We start from the raw sequence: 19,054 nt of genomic DNA, 5'->3' as shown, positions 1-19,054 counted from the left end.
TAGTAATAGGGTTCAGGTGGGGATAGTCTCCCAGGTAGTGGAGGAGATGCCTGGTACGAGTGATGGGCTGCAAGTGGGGAGTGATGAAAGGGATGTGTTAGAAGTGAGTCAGGGGTCTGTGGCCTCAGTTGAGGAGGAGCAGGATATGGATATCTCTATTGGTATGATAGCAGCTGGTGACGACTCAATTTATGATCTAGAGGAGGTAAATAGGTTTTTGGATCAGACTTTTGGGAAATCTGTCAAATTGGCAGAATATTTTGATGTTGATAAGTTTGTGAGGTCAGCTGTGATGTTACAGAAGACGGTGGGGTTAGACCAGTTAAGTGAGAAGAAGCGGTTTCGCTTGAGGAAATTTGTTACTGCTGTTACAGCAGCAAAAGGTGCTGGGAAACGTGGTCAGGGTAAGAGAAAATTTAAACAATGATGTTGATCATGCTTCATAGGGTGTCTTCTTTTTTCTCTTTGGTTTCTCTGTGGTTTCTTCTGCTTTTCCTTTCTCTTTTCTATATGGAGGTACTAAGGGTAGGTTCTCTCAATATTAATGGTGGAAGGGACAGGAATAAGAGGGCTTGGGTATTAGAAATAATAAAACAGAAAAGGCTTAATGTAGTTTTTCTACAGGAGACACATAGCGATGAGGCTAATGAGGTTGACTGGGGTATGTGGTGGGAGGGGCAGCATATACTCAGTCATGGTACTAATTTCAGTGCTGGGGTGGCAATCTTGTTTTCTTCAGGCTTAGGGGTGACTGTGGTATCTACAACAGAGATTGTCAAGGGACGGGTTTTATTGGTCAAGGCGGAGGTTATGGGGTTTTTGTTTGTTTTTTTGAATGTTTATGCTCCTAATGAGGGTACAGAGCGTATTGCTGTATTTGATCAAATAAAGGAAACTTTAAGACAGTGTGACCAAGAGGGTTGTATGGTTTTAGGGGGGGACTGGAACTGTACAGTGGATTTTACTGTTGATCGCACCGCTGAAGAACCTCACCTGCGGTCAGCCACTTGCCTGTCTGGTCTACTAACTGAGTTTGAGCTTGGAGAGTCAGGAATGCAAAAGTTAGGCAGTACACATGGCTAAAAATCAATGAAGGTCGTGTCAGTGCTGCAAGGTTAGACAGGTTGTATATATCTGATCACTACTGTAGTAGGGTTGGAAGATGTGACATTACTCCTGTGGGTTTCTCTGATCACCATTTTGTTACTGTTGATATTCATTTGTCCTGTCCACGAAGGTCATCACCTTACTGGTATTTTAATGTTAAATTGTTACATGATGTCATGTTTTGTGAAAGGTTTTTGTTGTTTTGGGAAAAATGGAGGGTTACAAAAGGACATTTTGAGTCCTTGAGACAATGGTGGGAGGTTGGGAAGGCCCAAATACGATTATTTTGTCAACAGTATACTGCTCTGTCTCGAATTGAAGTCAAAGAGACTATCAAGGCCCTTGAACAGGACATCAAATTTATTGAATTGAAGCTGCTCACTCAGAATGACCCTGGATTAGTCATGAATTTACAGGACAAGAGACATGAACTGAGATTGTTTCTGCATGAAAGAGTGAAGGGTGCCTTGATTAGGTCTCGTTTCGCTTCCCTCAAGGATATGGATGCTCCTAGCGCTTTCTTTTTAACCTAGGACAGTCGACACTGCAACGTAAACAGATGGTCTGCCTTCGTCTCCCTGATGGGAAGGTGACCACAGATGACAGTGAAATGCGTCAACATGCAGTGGATTTCTACTCTGCCCTCTATAAGGCGGAGGATTGTGACTCTCTGTGTACTGAACAGTTGCTACACGGTCTTCCTCAATTGGGACCTGAGCAGAGAGTCGCATTGGACTCTGACATTACACTGCAAGAGCTGTCCACAGCAGTTATGCAGCTCTCAACAGGCCGAGCCCCTGGCATTGATGGTTTACCATCTGAGTTTTATAAGCACTTTTGGGGGTCTATTGGGGAGGATTTTTATGAAGTGGTGTGTGAATCTTTTAATGAGGGTTCTCTTCCTGTATCCTGTCAACGTGCGGTGCTTTCATTATTGCCAAAAAGGGGATTTGGCTCTCATAAAAAATTGGAGACCTGTTGCGTTGCTGTGCGCAGAATATAAAATTGTTTCTAAATGTCTCTCAAACAGGTTGAAAGAGTATTTGGGATTGTTGGTCCACAAGGACCAGTCTTACTGTGTACCTGATCGCTCTATTGTTGACAATTTGTTTCTGATAAGAGATGTTTTAGACATTTGTAAACTGTCTGATGTAAATGTGGGTTTACTTTCGTTGGATCAGGAGAAGGCTTTTGACCGTGTGGACCACCAGTACTTGTTTAAAACAATGAAAGCCTTTGGGTTTGGTGATGTTTTTTGTCGTGGATGAATTTACTGTATGCTGGGGCCTCGTGTATGGTGAAGGTGGGGGTGGTTTGAGCTGCCCAATCCCTGTCCAAAGGGGCATCAGGCAGGGATGCCCAATTTCAGGGCAGTTATACAGTCTGGCGATTGAACCAATGCTTTGTTTTTTAAGAGCGAGGCTTACTGGTTTCTCTGTGCCAGGTGTAATGAAGGGTCCCACGATAGCACTGTCTGCGTATGCAGATGACGTGACAGTTTTTATTACAGGGGCTGAGGATGTTAAAGTTCTCTCAAATGCTCTAAAGGTGTATGAGGGGGCCTCCTCAGCTAGAGTCAATTGGGGAAAGAGTGAAGCGCTGTGGGCAGGTCAGCTTCAGATAGGGTCCACTCCACGGTTACCAGTGGGGCTTCAGTGGGGCAGAGATGGGATGAAGACTTTGGGGGTTTTTCTAGGCTCCGATGTCTTTCAGAAAAAGAACTGGGAGGGTGTAGTGGAGAAAGTGTGTGCCAGACTGTCAAGATGGAAATGGGTGCTGCCCCAGCTGTCTTATAGGGGAAGGGTATTGGTAGCTAATAATCTTGCTGCCTCTACCCTGTGGCACAGACTAATGATTTTACAGCCACCAAAGGGTCTGATTCAAGAGCTTCAGAGGACCCTTGTCAATTTCTTCTGGTCTGGACAACACTGGATTAAAGCTGCAGCCCTGTACCTGCCACTACACGAGGGTGGGCAAGGCTTGGTGGATATTTCCTCTAGGATCATGGCTTTCCGGCTTCATGCAGCCCAGAGGCTGTTGTACAGAGACGGTTCTAGCTGGGTCGACACAGCCTATATATTGATGAGGAGAGTTGGCTGTTTGGGCTTAGATAAGCACCTTTTCCTCTTAAAACTGGAGGGGGGTGATTTGCCTGGCCTGACTCCATTTTATGAGTCTGTTATGCAGGCTTGGAGAGTTTTTGTGAAGTCTCGTAAGGCCAGCACGCCACCAGGGATGTGGCTTTTTGAAGAGCCTCTTTTTCACAACACTGCCATCCAGTCCCGTGTTCTGGGTTCAGCTAGCCTACGTTCATGCCTGTTAGGCATGGGGTGTACTAAACTGGGTCATCTGATGCGGAACAGGAATAGATCGTTGGAGGAGCTGGGAGAAAGAGCGGGGATCCGATCATCTCGCCTACTGAGGAAGGTCGTCGATGAAGTCTGTGACTCCCTGCCAGTGCTTCATCTGCAGTATGTGACTGACATTTCCAATTGTGATCGGTGGAAGGAGGGTCTGGATTATGTGTTCCCTACACTGATTGTTAGTGCTGCAGCGGGGGCATTCGTGGAGGACATGGGGATGCTGCTTTCCTTCGATACCCCGGAGCTGGGGGAGTTCAAGGAGGTGGGAAAGAAGGCCATGTACAGAGTATGTGTAAAGGTGTCCCATGCATCTTCCCTGGAAGGGGTCAAATCGACGAGGTGGGCGGATGTGCTTGGTCCAGGTGCCTCTCCAAAAGGCTGTTGGCGATCACTGTACAAACTGCCTATTGATAAGAGGACAGCTGACCTCCAATGGAGGATAATACATGGAGCTATAGCCACTGACATGCATCTGGTACACCTGGACCCTACTGTTGGGGAGGGGTGTCCATTTTGTGCTGAGTCTGAAACTCTGGCACATCTGTTTTTACAGTGTCCCAGGTTGGTCGGGATGATTGACCTGATCACAAATTGGTTCTCAACGTTGGGAGAGGTTTTTTCTTCTCAACTGTATATATTTGGGCCAAAGTACAGGTTCAGTCGAAAGGGTGTAGTTGTGCTGCTTAATTTTGTGTTAGGGGCAGCAAAATTAGCGATATGGAAGACCCGAAAGAACAGTATTCGGGGACAGGGGTCTGTTGATGTGGTGGGAATGCTGGAGGGAATGTTGGCAGCGAGACTGAGGGTTGAGTTTGCATATTATAAACTGGTCAACAATATTGATCTGTTTATGAGTATATGGGGTATTCAGAGGCTGTTGTGTATAGTTACTGTGGAGGAGGAATTGGAGTTGTGTTTTTAATTGATGTGTAACTGTGTTTTTTTTTGTATGAGTATTTATTGTATGGTGGGCTCCCAGACCCAATAAAGATTATTTAAAACTCTAAACTCTCTCTCTCTCTCTCTCTCTCTCTCTCGCTCTCTCACATGAACTTCTACCTTTTCTGTCTCTCTCTCTCTCGCTCTCTCTCGCTCTCTCTCTCGCCCTCTCACATGAACTTCTGCCTTTTCTGTCTCTCTATCTATCTCTCACTCACTCTCTCGCTCTCTCTCTCTCTCCAGTGGGTGAAGCCAGAAACCTGATCCCCATGGACCCTAACGGTCTGTCTGACCCCTACGTGAAGCTCAAGCTCATCCCTGACCCCAAGAACGAGACCAAACAGAAGACCAGGACCATACGCTCCTCACTCAACCCCACCTGGAATGAGTCGTTCAGCTTGTGAGTGTATGGGTGTGTGTCTTTGAGTGCACCGTGTGTGTTCATGGCATGTGTGCCTGTGTGTTTACATTCCCACTCTGTGTCCCCCCAGTAAGCTGAAGGTAATGGATAAGGACCGTCGTCTGTCTATAGAGGTGTGGGACTGGGACCGCACCACCAGGAACGACTTCATGGGCTCAATGTCGTTCGGTGTGTCTGAACTCATCAAGTCCCCCGCCTGCGGCTGGTTAGTGATCCTTCACACACACACACACACACACACACACACACACACACACACACACACACACACACACACACACACACACACACACACACACACACACACACACATATACACAAACACATATACACACACACACATATGCACACACACACACACACACACACACACACACACACACACACACACACACACACACACACACACACACACACACACACACAGAACTAGTGTTCTTGTTCATTCATCCTTTACTCATATAGGTAGCTGGAAGATTTCCAGTCCGATCCAATGGCTGATACTATTTTATAATATGAAATAGATCCATACTGTTTTCAAATACAAAAACACACTCAGTGAAATACAGCCTGTTGGACAGTGCCAGCTCCATTCAGACAGACAGACAGCATCCCTCTGGGCTCTAATGCATAGACCAGTTGTTGTTGGGATTTTTGTCCGGCTGCTGTGACAAGTCTGGATAAACACTCTCTTTTAATGTTAGCATACTTCCGTCAGTTAGCCTGATTGAACCCTGACTCACAGCTAAGTGCTCAGCGTGTCCTTAGCCTTGTTTGCTAGAAGCTGGGGAGAAGATCCAGGACTGGGAAGGAGACTAGTGCTTCCTGGAAAGACCTGGGCCCACTACTGCTTAATGCTTGGCATCGGCAGGCATCACTGTAGACGATGATGGTGGTGATGATGATGTGTGTGTTTGGCAGACATTTTAAAGAGGTGTCTCTGTGAGTGTATACAGATGGTCCCTGATGCTTAGTAATGAGGTGTGGTGTGTGTGTGTGTGTGTGTGTGTGTGTGTGTGTGTGTGTGTGTGTGTGTGTGTGTGTGTGTGTGTGTGTGTGTGTGTGTGTGTGTGTGTGTGTGTGTGTGTGTGTGTGTGTGTGTGTGTGTGTGTGTGTGTGTGTGTGTGTTCTGCCAGTGGGGAAATGTGCCAGAATGGGTACACATCAGAGAAGCCAACTGTAAACAGAGATATCCATTCTGCTGGCATTGCAGTATCAAGGCTAGACTTACTATAAACACATTATACATATCAATACAGAGCACTGCCAGATGCAAAACCACTATTGAGTATCACTGATGCTTAAATGTGTGGTTGGTCCCGGTCCAGTATAGTGAAGTCAACAAAGGTCATTTTTTAAATTGGTTAAACTGATTGATTGATTGACAGATTCTGACAGTGCTGCTGTGGTCCACTCTGCAGGTACAAGATGCTGTGCCAGGAGGAAGGGGAGTACTACAACGTTCCCATCCCTGAGATCGACGACGTCAACATGGAGCTCAGGCATAAGTTTGAGGTGAGGAGAAGAGGATCATGGGATTTGTAGTCCATCGACTACCCACTGGGAAAGACAGAGAGTGTGTGCGTGTGAAATTATAGGTTTGACATATTTCTTTATTAGATCTCTGGATGGAATAATTATTGGTTACTGTCACATTGTTGAATAACAATCTTGCCTCCCACCAAGCAGTCTTTTCACTGTCACACACACACACACACACACACACACACACACACACACACACACACACACACACACACACACACACACACACACACACACACACACTCACTCACTCACTCACTCACTCACACAAACACACAAACCCACTCATAAATACTTAAACACTCTCCCTTAACAAATTGATTATTTCCTGATTCCAGAGCTCTCTGAGATACAGCCATCATGGTGATGTTGTCTGTCCTCTCTCTCCTCTTTACTGTGTGATTGAATATTACTCTCTCCTCTTTAGCTGTGTGATTGAATATTACTCTCTCCTCTTTAGCTGTGTGATTGAATATTACTCTCTCCTCTTTAGCTGTGTGATTAAATATTACTCTCTTCTCTTTAGCTGTGTGATTGAATATTACTCTCTCCTCTTTAGCTGTGTGATTGAATATTACTCTCTCCTCTTTACTGGGTGATTAAATATTACTCTCTCCTCTTTACTGGGTGATTAAATATTACTCTCTCCTCTTTAGCTGTGTGATTAAATATTACTCTCTCCTCTTTAGCTGTGTGATTGAATATTACTCTCTTCTCTTTAGCTGTGTGATTGAATATTACTCTCTTCTCTTTAGCTGTGTGATTAAATATTACTCTCTCCTCTTTAGCTGTGTGATTAAATATTACTCTCTTCTCTTTAGCTGTGTGATTGAATATTACTCTCTCCTCTTTAGCTGTGTGATTGAATATTACTCTCTCCTCTTTACTGGGTGATTAAATATTACTCTCTCCTCTTTACTGGGTGATTAAATATTACTCTCTCCTCTTTAGCTGTGTGATTGAATATTACTCTCTCCTCTTTAGCTGTGTGATTAAATATTACTCTCTCCTCTTTAGCTGTGTGATTGAATATTACTCTCTCCTCTTTAGCTGTGTGATTAAATATTACTCTCTCCTCTTTAGCTGTGTGATTAAATATTACTCTCTCCTCTTTAGCTGTGTGATTGAATATTACTCTCTCCTCTTTAGCTGTGTGATTGAATATTACTCTCTTCTCTTTAGCTGTGTGATTGAATATTACTCTCTCTTTAGCTGTGTGATTAAATATTACTCTCTCCTCTTTAGCTGTGTGATTGAATATTACTCTCTCCTCTTTAGCTATGTGATTAAATATTACTCTCTCCTCTTTGGCTGTGTGATTGAATATTACTCTCTCCTCTTTAGCTGTGTGATTGAATATTACTCTCTTCTCTTTAGCTGTGTGATTGAATATTACTCTCTCTTTAGCTGTGTGATTAAATATTACTCTCTCCTCTTTAGCTGTGTGATTGAATACTACTCTCTCTTCTTTAGCTATGTGATTAAATATTACTCTCTCCTCTTTAGCTGTGTGATTAAATATTACTCTCTCCTCTTTAGCTGTGTGATTAAATATTACTCTCTCCTCTTTAGCTGTGTGATTGAATATTACTTGGAATGGATGCTCTCAGAGTACTACTAGCCTTTTTCTATTTTCCTCTCCTCTTTCACATTTCTCTTTTTCTATCTATTTTCCTCTGTCTCTTAATCCATACAAACTACTGACACAGTATCACGGAGCAAAACCATATGACCTCCTATCCTCGCGTCGTCTCCTGTCCTGAAACAAAGTCTCCTGAGACCTACATGTAGTTGGGTTGTTTGAATTCTCACATTTTCAACAGCCTCCACATCCCTCCGAGGCCAGGGTTTTCACAAGTCTGGGTGTGTTGCCTCGGAAACCAGAACATCATCCTCAGGAAGAGAGAGAGATAGAGATAGAGAGAGAGAGAGAGAGAGAGAGAGAGAGAGAGAGAGAGAGAGAGAGAGAGAGAGAGAGAGAGAGAGAGAGAGAGAGAGAGATGCCTCTACAGGTGTATAGTACCATTAGAATGTAACTACTGTAGCTCTTAAGCATGGTGTCCGTTGCATATTGTGAGAGATGGTTTGACCTTCTCTGTATGTGCTGATAATGCCATCCTTTATTAAAAATAAGCTGTTAATAATCATGGATATCGAAGCGCTTTAAAGGGGTGGTGGGGACTTACATCGCTGGCCTTACTACCACTGTAGCTTCTCTTTCCTGTCTCTTCTAGGCCTGCCAATTAAACCACTACCTCAAGGTAGCGATTCTGCCCCTCCACCTCTCCTTTAAACATCCCTCCTTTTCCCACCCTTCTCTATCAGCTCTGCAGTCTCCTCCTGTCTTCTTCCATTGATGTCTCACACCTCTCCTCTGATGGTTTGAGTAGCGCTCAGCTTCTTCAAACGTGATTTACTAACAAAGATGCTGAGTTTGTACAGGTCAGGTCATGTGGTCAGGAACAATTCCAGGCCTTACCTGTTAGGTGTCTGCTACGCAAGAGACATTCTCACCTTTTCACTATTACATCACACATTGTACACACACACACACATACACACACACAGACACACACATAAACACACACACACAAACACACAAACAGTGTTGATGTTAGTAAATCTGTGGACCACACAGACCTCTGGAGGGGTCCTCATCCTCACCATCTCAGGCTCAGCAATGCACTGTCATTGCCCAGGAGAGCAACACTACTGCTCCTCATTGGCTAAGACTGACAATAACCCCTCCTTATTGGCCAGTAGTGTGGTCCGCAGCCCGCCTTCTATTAGTCCATCACAAGCCTAGACTATAGAAGGCTAATAAGTGGTTAAGCATGTGGGCATGTGTATAGTGATGTACTGTCCAGTACATGCATGCCTTGGTGTGTGCACACACTCTCCTCCACAAGGTGGCGACATTGGATTGGATTCAATTGTATAGATTTGTGTATGTGTGTATGTGTTTATGCGCGTGTGTGTGTGTGTGTGAGTGTGTGTGTGTGTGTGTGTGTGTGTGTGTGTGTGTGTGTGTGTGTGTGTGTGTGTGTGTGTGTGTGTGTGTGTGTGTGTGTGTGTGTGTGTGTGTGTGTGTGTGTGTGTGTGTGTGTGTGTGTGTGTGTGTGTGTGTGTGTGTGTGTGTGTGTGTGTGTGTGTTTAATATCGGCAGGACTATATTGGGCGAGATGTGAACTTCTGACTTGGGCTGTCAAACTCACTGCTGGTGAACAAGAGATTTAAACTCTATGGTCAAATGCTCTCACAACATCTATTGTATGTTTCACATTGTCTAACTTCTCATCTACGTTAAGCTTTTTTTGTTGTACAAACTGAACTTCAGATTCCAACACATCACTTATAACCAACATTAGAAACCATTTAAATCATAATATCAGCTAACATAAAACTGTAGTAACATATTAAGTACTGTAGTAAGTACTAAAAGTGCCTTTTTAATGCTTTCCATACAGAAAAAAAGGAAACATTGCACCTTGTGTTTTAACTGCCATTCTGATATTGACCACTAGAGCTAGCTGCTCTTTTTCATACCAATAGCCACTAGACTGAAAACCAATAACACTACCTAACACTACCAACCCATTTAGTCAACATTAATGTCAACACACCTACCTATAATCTCCCTGTAGGTCTAACATGATGACGTTCTGAAGGTCATGGCTGTTGTTGGTGGTGTGTCGGTGCAGTAAAGGGCAGGTCCCTATGCTCTGCTTGCATTAGTCTCTCCTGTCTATAGAATGGTTTAGCATCTGTCTCTGAGCAATCATACATCAGTCAGCCCACCTTTATTCACCACGTCCACTGAGATCTCCCAGTCTCTCTCTGCATCCTGCTACAGAAGCTGGGTCAACCATCATAAGAGCTACTTGAAAATGAATGCTCTGTGCATCTTCCAAAGTCACCAGCGACTTTATTATACAATTTTGAACAATTTTTATTAAATGTTTTATTTTATTTCACCTTTATTTAACCAGGTAGGCCAGTTGAGAACAAGTTCTCATTTACAACTGCGACCTGGCCAAGATAAAGCAAAGCAGTGTGACACAAACAACAACACAGAGTTACACATGGAATAAACAAACATACAGTCAATAACACAATAGAAAAAAAGTCTATATACAATGTGTGCAAATGAGGTAAGATAAGGGAGGTAAGGCAATAAATAGGCCATAGTGGCGAAATAATTACTATTTAGCAATTAAACACTGGAATGGTAGATGTGCAGGAGATGAATGTGCAAGTAGAGATACTGGTGTGCAAAGGAGCAAAAATAAATAACAGTATGGGGATGAGGTAGTTGGATGGGCTATTTACAGATGGGCTATGTACAGGTGCAGTGATCTGTGAGCTGCTCTGACAGCTGGTGCTTAAAGTTAGTGACGGAGATATAAGTCTCCAGCTTCAGTGATTTTTGCAATTCGTTCCAGTCATTGGCAGCAGAGAACTGGAAGGAAAGGCGGCCAAAGGAGGAATTGGCTTTGGGGATGGCCAGTGAAATATACCTTCTGGAGAGCGTGCTACGGGTGGGTGCTGCTATGGTGACCAGTGAGCTGAGATAAGGCGGGACTTTACCTAGCAAAGCCTTATAGATGACCTGGAGCCAGTGTGTTTGGCGACGAATATGAAGTGAGGGCCAGTCAACGAGAGCATACAGGTCGCAGTGGTGGGTAGTATATGGGGCTTTGGTGACAAAACGGATGGCTCTGTGATAGACTGCATCCAATTTGCTGAGTAGAGTGTTGGAGGCTATTTTGTAAATGACATTGCTGAAGTCAAGGATCGGTAGGATAGTCAGTTTTACGAGGGTGTGTTTGGCAGCATGAGTGAAGGATGCTTTGTTGCGAAATAGGAAGCCGATTCTAGATTTAATTTTGGATTGGAGATGCTTAATGTGAGTCTGGAAGGAGAGTTTACAGTCTAACCAGACACCTAGGTATTTGAAGCTTTCCACATATTCTAAGTCAGAGCCGTCCAGAGTAGTGATGCTGGACGGGCGGGCAGGTGCTGGTAGCGATCGTTTGAAGAGCATGCATTTAGTTTTACTAGCATTTAAGAGCAGTTGGAGGCCACGGAAGGAGAGTTGTATGGTATTGAAGCTTGTTTGGAGGTTAGTTAACACAGTGTCCAAAGAAGGGCCAGAATTATTCAGAATGGTGTCGTCTGCGTAGAGGTGGATCAGAGATTCCCCAGCAGCAAGTGCGACATCATTGATGTATACAGAGAAAAGAGTCGGCCCGAGAATTGAACCCTGTGGCACCCCCATAGAGACTGCCAGAGGTCCAGACAACAGGCCCTCCGATTTGACACACTGAACTCTGTCTGAGAAGTAGTTGGTGAACCAGGCGAGGCAATCATTTGAGAAACCAAGGCTGTTGAGTCTGCCGATAAGAATGTGGTGATTGACAGAGTCGAAAGCCTTAGCCAGGTCGATGAATACGGCTGCACAGTAATGTCTCTTATCGATAGAGGTTATGATATCATTTAGGACATTGACAGTGGATCAGGTGCACCCATGACCAGCTCGGAAACCAGATTGCATAGTGGAGAAGGTGTGGTGGGATTCGAAATGGTCGGTGATCTGTTTGTTAACTTGGCTTTCGAAGACCTTGGAATGGCAGGGTAGGATAGATATAGGTCTGTAGCAGTTTGGGTCTAGAGTGTCTCCCCCTTTGAAGAGGGGGATGACCGTGGCAGCTTTCCAATCTTTGGGGATCTCAGACGATACGAAAGAGACGTTGAACAGGCTAGTAATAGGGGTTGCAACAGATTGTCTAGCCCTGCTGATTTGTAGGGGTCCAGATGTTGACCAGGGTATGGGTGGCCAGGTGGAAAGCATGGCCAGCCGTAGAAAAATGCTTATTGAAATTCTCAATTATGTGGATTTATCGGTGGTGACAGTGTTTCCTAGCCTCAGTGCAGTGGGCAGCTGGGAGGAGGTGCTCTTATTCTCCATGGACTTTACAGTGTCCCAGAACTTTTTGGAGTTTGTGCTGCAGGATGCAAATTTCTGTTTGAAAAAGCTAGCCTTTGCTTTCCTAACTGCCTGTGTATATTGGTTCCTACCTTCCCTGAAAAGTTGCATATCGCGGGGGCTATTCAATGCTAATGCAGTACACCACAGAATGTTTTTGTGCTGTTCAAGGGCAGTCACGTCTGGAGTGAACCAAGGGCTATATCTGTTCTTGGTCCTACATTTTTTGAATGGGGCATGCTTATTTAAGGTTGTGAGGAAAGCACTTTTAAAGAATAACCAGGCATCTTCTACTGACGGAATGAGGTCACTATCCTTCCAGGATACCCAGGCCAGGTTGATTAGAATGGCCTGCTCGCTGAAGTGTTTCAGGGAGCATTTGACAGCGATGAGGGGTGGTCGTTTGACCGCAGACCCATTACGGACGCAAGCAATGAGGCAGTGATCGCTGAGGTCCTGGTTGAAGACAGCAGAGGTGTATTTGGGGGGCAGGTTGGTTAGGATGATATCTAAGAGTGTGCCTGTGTTTACAGAGTTAGGGTTGTACCTGGTTGGTTCATTGATAATTTGTGTGAGATTGAGGGCATCAAGCTTAGATTGCAGCATGGCCGGGGTGTGAAGCATGTCCCTGTTCAGGTCACCTAACAGCATGAGCTCTGAAAATCGATGGGGGGGCAATTAATTCACATATGGTGTCCAGGGCACAGCTGGGGGCAGAAGGTGGTCTGTAGCAAACGGCAACGGTTGGCCTTCACCAGAGTGTCAAGAGTCTTTCCCTAGTGTCCATAGAGAAATTTAGACAAATTAAAAAGACCTAGTTATCGAAAAGACAAAGTCAACTGGTCCTTTAAACATTGCAGTTCATTTTCTCAAATCATGTTTGTATTTTCATCAGGTGTGCATTCATCACCAGAATCATAATAGAATCAGGACCATGATAGTGAGTCTGATCCAAGGCTTCAGTGCTTTCTGAAATGCGGTCATAGACAGGTAGTTGGCCTGGCAACAGTTGTCTCTCTGCTGGGTGTTAGTTTCCTTTTTCTCTTGTTATCTGAAAGAAACAGACAGCGGTTGGAGCTGCAATGGTGGCTGGCGGGTTCTAACTGCCCTCTGTGTTGGGGACATGGCATTCCAATCATTATCACAAAGGGGCACAGAGGCACCCCTACTGACCCGCACCCACGCCTCACAATGATGCCCAATACTACTCTGGATAACTGTCAATCAAAGGGCAACAAATATATATTTTTTATGCTCCAATCAGTCAATATGAAACATCAAAACATCAGAATTGTTCTGTTATTACAACTTTTGGTTATCAAATCTTTGTTGCCTTGGTGCTTCTGCATTCATTTTCTGAATTAGTTTGTGTTGTTTGGGATATAAATTGGTTCTGAAGCTCTATAGGAACTTGTTATTACCACCTCCCTACCAGCTATGAAGTAGCTTCATCGTGGGTCCATTCTGAAGCCTTGAAAATAAGCCTATCGTCAAAGCATAACCCCACTAGAGCATGGTAGCAGTCTATTACCATGGCATCTATCCCAGTGTTAAAGCAGACAGATGAGTGGGAATAGTGTTTGTGACTCTGAGGAATATTACCTGACTCCACAACAGCTGTTATGGAACTCCTACAAGTCCCAGAGCACCAGACTATACTTTCTGACTGACTCTCTGTCAGTCTCATAGGCAGGAGACACTTAAAGGGGCAATCTGCTATTTAAACAACACAAAAGTGGACACCCCGCCACTTTTTTAGGTAAACACCTGAGGGATGGGGTTAGAGAAATGTATGGACAGAGCTATGGATGCAAGAACTGACCATCCAGGTGATCAAAATTATAGTTTTAACTATTTTGAAGCTATACAGTGTTTGTTTACAATTAAATTGTTTATAAACAATGGAGTAAAACAATCTTATATTTTGGGTTCTGATGACAGTTGAACTAAGCTCATGAGGCATTTCTAAGTTATATTCTTGACGAATCAATGGATATATATCATGGATGTAGCAATCGCAGATTGCCCCTTTAATGCTTGGTCTCAACTCTGTCCCACACCAATAGACACTGGATGAATTCAGCCGAGCACTGGGTTGCATTTGATGCTGTCAGAATCAGAAGAATAGGATTTCATCATGATGGTTGTGTGAAAGAAAGAATCTGCATGCATCCCAAATGGCCACCTGTTCCCTTTATAGTGCACTACTTTAGACTAGAGGCCTATGGGTGCCATTTAGGACACGTCCTCTCCCTTAAGGACAGATAATTTACTTGGCAAGCTGCATCAAGCACCTCATGACATTTTTGTTATTTTGTTTGTTGGATGTTGAGTCATGTCTGTGGAGCATGTAGTATGATTTGTAATATGTGGGGTTAATCAAATGTGGTGTAACAAGTGTGTGTGTGTGTGTGTTTGTGCGCGTGCGTGCGTGTGTGTGTGTGTGTGTGTGTGTGCGCGCGTGCGCGTGCGTGCGTGCGTGCGTGCGTGCGTGTGTGTGTGTGTGTGTGTGTGTGTGTGTGTGTGTGTGTGTGTGTGTGTGTGGTGTGCGTGCGTACCTGCGTGTGTGTGTTTTACATCGTAGAAAGCCAAGTTGGGCCACGGGAAGAAGGTGATCACGCCAGCGGACCACAGACGGTTCAGCTCAGACCGAACCATGCCCGGAATGGACCGTGTCCGACTCAGTGACTTCAACTTTCTGGCTCTGCTGGGGAAGGGCAGCTTTGGCAAGGTAAGAGAAGGGGCTGGGAATGTAACATGTGAGTAGTTGAATTCATTTGAGGTTGAGGCATCAAGCTGGATCAGCAGAACCAATGGCAGGAATCATTTTTGACATATTCGGTAGACTACTTTTGAGGTGTGAAAACATCTGACAAACTTTGATTTTTGGAATGTAATGTCCCTTTCAGGTTAGGGTTAGGGCTAGTGGTTGAAATCCCATGTTTGGAGAGAAAGCACCTTTAACCCCAGGTGTCCCTGTGTAGGTGATGCTGGCAGAGATGAAGTCCACAGAGGAGCTGTACGCCATCAAGATCCTGAAGAAGGACGTGGTGATCCAGGATGATGATGTGGAGTGTACCATGGTGGAGAAGAGAGTCCTGGCCCAGAGAGACAAACCACCGTTCCTCACTGCACTCCACTCCTGCTTTCAGACTGTGGTAGGTACTGTACACACACACACACACACACACAGGGGATTCCCAGTGGGACTAAGGGGTTCAGGGGTCATCCTGCAGCTGAATAATAGAGGAGGCCTCAGTGTGTTCTCATCACTCTTTCATGAACCTTTCACTGAGAAGAAACAGACAGAGCCCTTGACTACGGCATCTACACACACTCCTTTAGAGCACAGGCTTGTGTGTGAAGCCCTCACAAGAACAAGAAAACAAAGACAATTCTGACAAGTGAAGACATTTTGCCTGTCGCCACAAGAAAAATTACTATTTTAGGCTTAGGGGTTTAGGTTTAGGTTTAGGGTTTGAATTAGGGTTAGGGTTAGAATTAGGGTTAGGTTAAGGGTAAGGTTTAGGGTTAAGGTTGGGGTTTGGGATTAGGGTTATGGTTAGGGTTAGGTTAAGGTTTATTGTTTAGGGAAAATAGGATTTTGAATGGGAATCAATCGTTTGGTCCCCACAAGGATAGTAAAACAAACAAGTTTATTTAATGTGTGTTTCTTTTGTGTCATTGTCTTTGTGCATGTACACGGCACACACTGCTTCAACACAGTGGCCAGTGAGTTGAGTGAGTTGAACCTCTCCAAACAGACCCAGTATATAGATCTACAGAGGGAGCAGAGAGAGAAGAGAGGCCTTTGTCTTCAGTCAGCCCTGTGGAGAGTCCTGCTCCAGCCTCTCTGTCTGACTGACAGATGACTTATGAAGCCTTTCATAAAACAATAAAACACTCAGGTCTGAAGGTTACACCTGACACCTGCTGGGCTTTCATACACTTCAGGGATGGATTATGGGACTATTGGTCTTCTATGTCGTGTACATCAGCGGGGTACTGATGAGGGTACAAACCTACTGTGTTTTGTTTCCTCCGTTGACGTCTGCCAGCTTTCTATCTCTGTGGTTCAGGTAGTACAGGTATTAATAGGAGGCTGTCGGTCAGGTAGTACAGGTATTAATAGGAGGCTGTGGGTCAGGTAGTTCAGGTATTAATAGGAGGCTGTGGGTCAGGTAGTACAGGTATTAATAGGAGGCTGTGGGTCAGGTAGTACAGGTATTAATAGGAGGCAGTGGGTCAGGTAGTACAGGTATTAATAGGAGGCAGTGGGTCAGGTAGTACAGGTATTAATAGGAGGCTGTGGGTCAGGTAGTACAGGTATTAATAGGAGGCTGTGGGTCAGGTAGTACTGGTATTAATAGGAGGCTGTGGGTCAGGTAGTACAGGTATTAATAGGAGGCTGTGGGTCAGGTAGTACAGGTATTAATAGGAGGCTGTGGTTCAGGTAGTACTGGTATTAATAGGAGGCTGTGGGTCAGGTAGTACAGGTATTAATAGGAGGCAGTGGGTCAGGTAGTACAGGTATTAATAGGAGGCTGTGGGTCAGGTAGTTCAGGTATTAATAGGAGGCTGTGGGTCAGGTAGTACAGGTATTAATAGGAGGCTGTGGGTCAGGTAGTACAGGTATTAATAGGAGGCTGTGGGTCAGGTAGTACAGGTATTAATAGGAGGCTGTGGGTCAGGTAGTACAGGTATTAATAGGAGGCTGTGGGTCAGGTAGTACAGGTATTAATAGGAGGCAGTGGGTCAGGTAGTACTGGTATTAATAGGAGGCTGTGGGTCAGGTAGTACAGGTATTAATAGGAGGCTGTGGGTCAGGTAGTACAGGTATTAATAGGAGGCTGTGGGTCAGGTAGTACTGGTATTAATAGGAGGCTGTGGGTCAGGTAGTACAGGTATTAATATGAGGCTGTGGGTCAGGTAGTACAGGTATTAATAGGAGGCTGTGGGTCAGGTAGTACAGGTATTAATAGGAGGCTATGGGTCAGGTAGTACAGGTATTAATAGGAGGCTGTGGGTCAGGTAGTACAGGTATTAATAGGAGGCAGTGGGTCAGGTAGTACAGGTATTAATAGGAGGCTGTGGGTCAGGTAGTACAGGTATTAATAGGAGGCTGTGGGTCAGTCACTACGGAGGTGTTCTATGAACACTACCACCTTGCCTTTCAGCTTTTGTGAAGGTGTGTTTGATGTTGATAACTCTCTCGCTCTCTCTCTCTCTCTCTCCCTCTCTCCATTTCTGTCATCTCTATCTCTCTCCATCTCTGTCATCTCTCTAGGATCGTCTGTACTTTGTGATGGAGTATATTAATGGAGGGGACCTCATGTACCACATTCAGCGTGTGGGCAAGTTCAAGGAGCCACAGGCAGTGTAAGTTACAGTCTGTTGTCACTGGCTATAGCCCCAGCCATACATATAGACCTAGCTCACCTATAAGAGAGGTTTAAAGTCAATAATACAACATCTATATCCTCAACTTCAGCTCTCTGTAAATGGATGTACTGTATTATCAACCTGGTATTATACCTTTCTGTATCATCTACTGTACATGTTTTGAAAACCATCACACTTTTCACATATCTACATGCTTTTCCATGTTTCTAAGTGATCATGTTGTTGCCATTGTAGGTTCTATGCTGCAGAGATCGCTGTGGGCCTGTTCTTCCTGCACAGAAAGGGTGTTGTATACAGGTGGGTGTGAAAGTCTCCCTGGAGGAACCATATTCATCTCTACACTGGTTTGGGGGATTTCCTTATCCGGTGTAGTGTAGAAATTAGTCCCACACTGAAATACAAAACACATAAGGGACAACTAAAGTGCTCTTGAGAACCTGTGGTGGCACAGGGAGTAATTGCTGTTTGTGAAAGCTGAGTATTGAGCTGCAACTTTGCCTGGATTGTTTATAATAGCTGAATCTTAATTATATCTGCATGCTATAAAGGTTAGCTTAGAAGGTTGTGTAAATATAGATTGAGAGACTCATTGTAGAGGCAGTGAGATAAAAGAAGGAGTACAGGAAAGATAAAGAAAGAGAGAAAGGAAGAGCCAAGGCTAAGAGATGTACAGTTGAAATCGGAAGTTTACATACACTTAGGTTGGAGTCATTAAAACTCCAACCACTCCACAAATTTCTTGTTAACAAACTATATTTTTGGCAAGTCAGTTAGGACATCTACTTTGTGCATGACACAAGTAATTTTTCCAACAATTGTTTACAGACAGATTATTTCACTTATAATTCACTGTATCACAATTCCAGTGGGTCAGAAGTTTACATACACAAAGTTGACTGTGCCTTTAAGCAGCTTGGAAAATTCCAGAAAATGATGTCATGGCTTTAGAAGCTTCTGATAGGCTAATTGACATCATTTGAGTCAATTGGAGGTGTACCTGTGGATGTATTTTAAGGCCTACCTTCAAACTCAGGGAATCTTTGCTTGACATCATGGGAAAATTTTAAAAAACAGCCAAGACCTCAGAAAATAAATTGTAGACCTCTACAAGTCTGGTTCATCCTTGGGAGCAATTTCTAAATGCCTGAAGGTACCATGTTTGTCTGTACAAACAATAGTTTGCAAGTATAAACACCATGGGACCCCGCAGGGGTGGCAGCATGGGGGTGGCAGCATCATGTTGTGGGGGTGCTTTGCTGCAGGAGGGACTGGTGCACTTCACAAAATAGA

General features: G+C 44.4%; 1 protein-coding gene across 1 annotated transcript in view; it reads left to right on the top strand.

Moving 5' to 3' along the window:
• Window positions 1-19,054, top strand: part of LOC106606719 (protein kinase C alpha type) — a 236,596-nt gene that overhangs the window by 194,015 nt on the left and 23,527 nt on the right. The window contains exons 6-12 of the mRNA XM_045715506.1: window positions 4,653-4,809; window positions 4,901-5,035; window positions 6,252-6,345; window positions 14,946-15,092; window positions 15,346-15,519; window positions 17,649-17,740; window positions 17,999-18,061. Coding sequence (XP_045571462.1) covers window positions 4,653-4,809; window positions 4,901-5,035; window positions 6,252-6,345; window positions 14,946-15,092; window positions 15,346-15,519; window positions 17,649-17,740; window positions 17,999-18,061 — 862 coding nt within the window. The remainder of the gene's footprint in view (window positions 1-4,652; window positions 4,810-4,900; window positions 5,036-6,251; window positions 6,346-14,945; window positions 15,093-15,345; window positions 15,520-17,648; window positions 17,741-17,998; window positions 18,062-19,054) is intronic.

Source organism: Salmo salar, chromosome ssa03 (genome assembly GCF_905237065.1).
Source record: "Salmo salar chromosome ssa03, Ssal_v3.1, whole genome shotgun sequence".
Taxonomy (NCBI): domain Eukaryota; kingdom Metazoa; phylum Chordata; class Actinopteri; order Salmoniformes; family Salmonidae; genus Salmo; species Salmo salar.
This window is presented reverse-complemented; position numbering and strand designations above follow the sequence as displayed.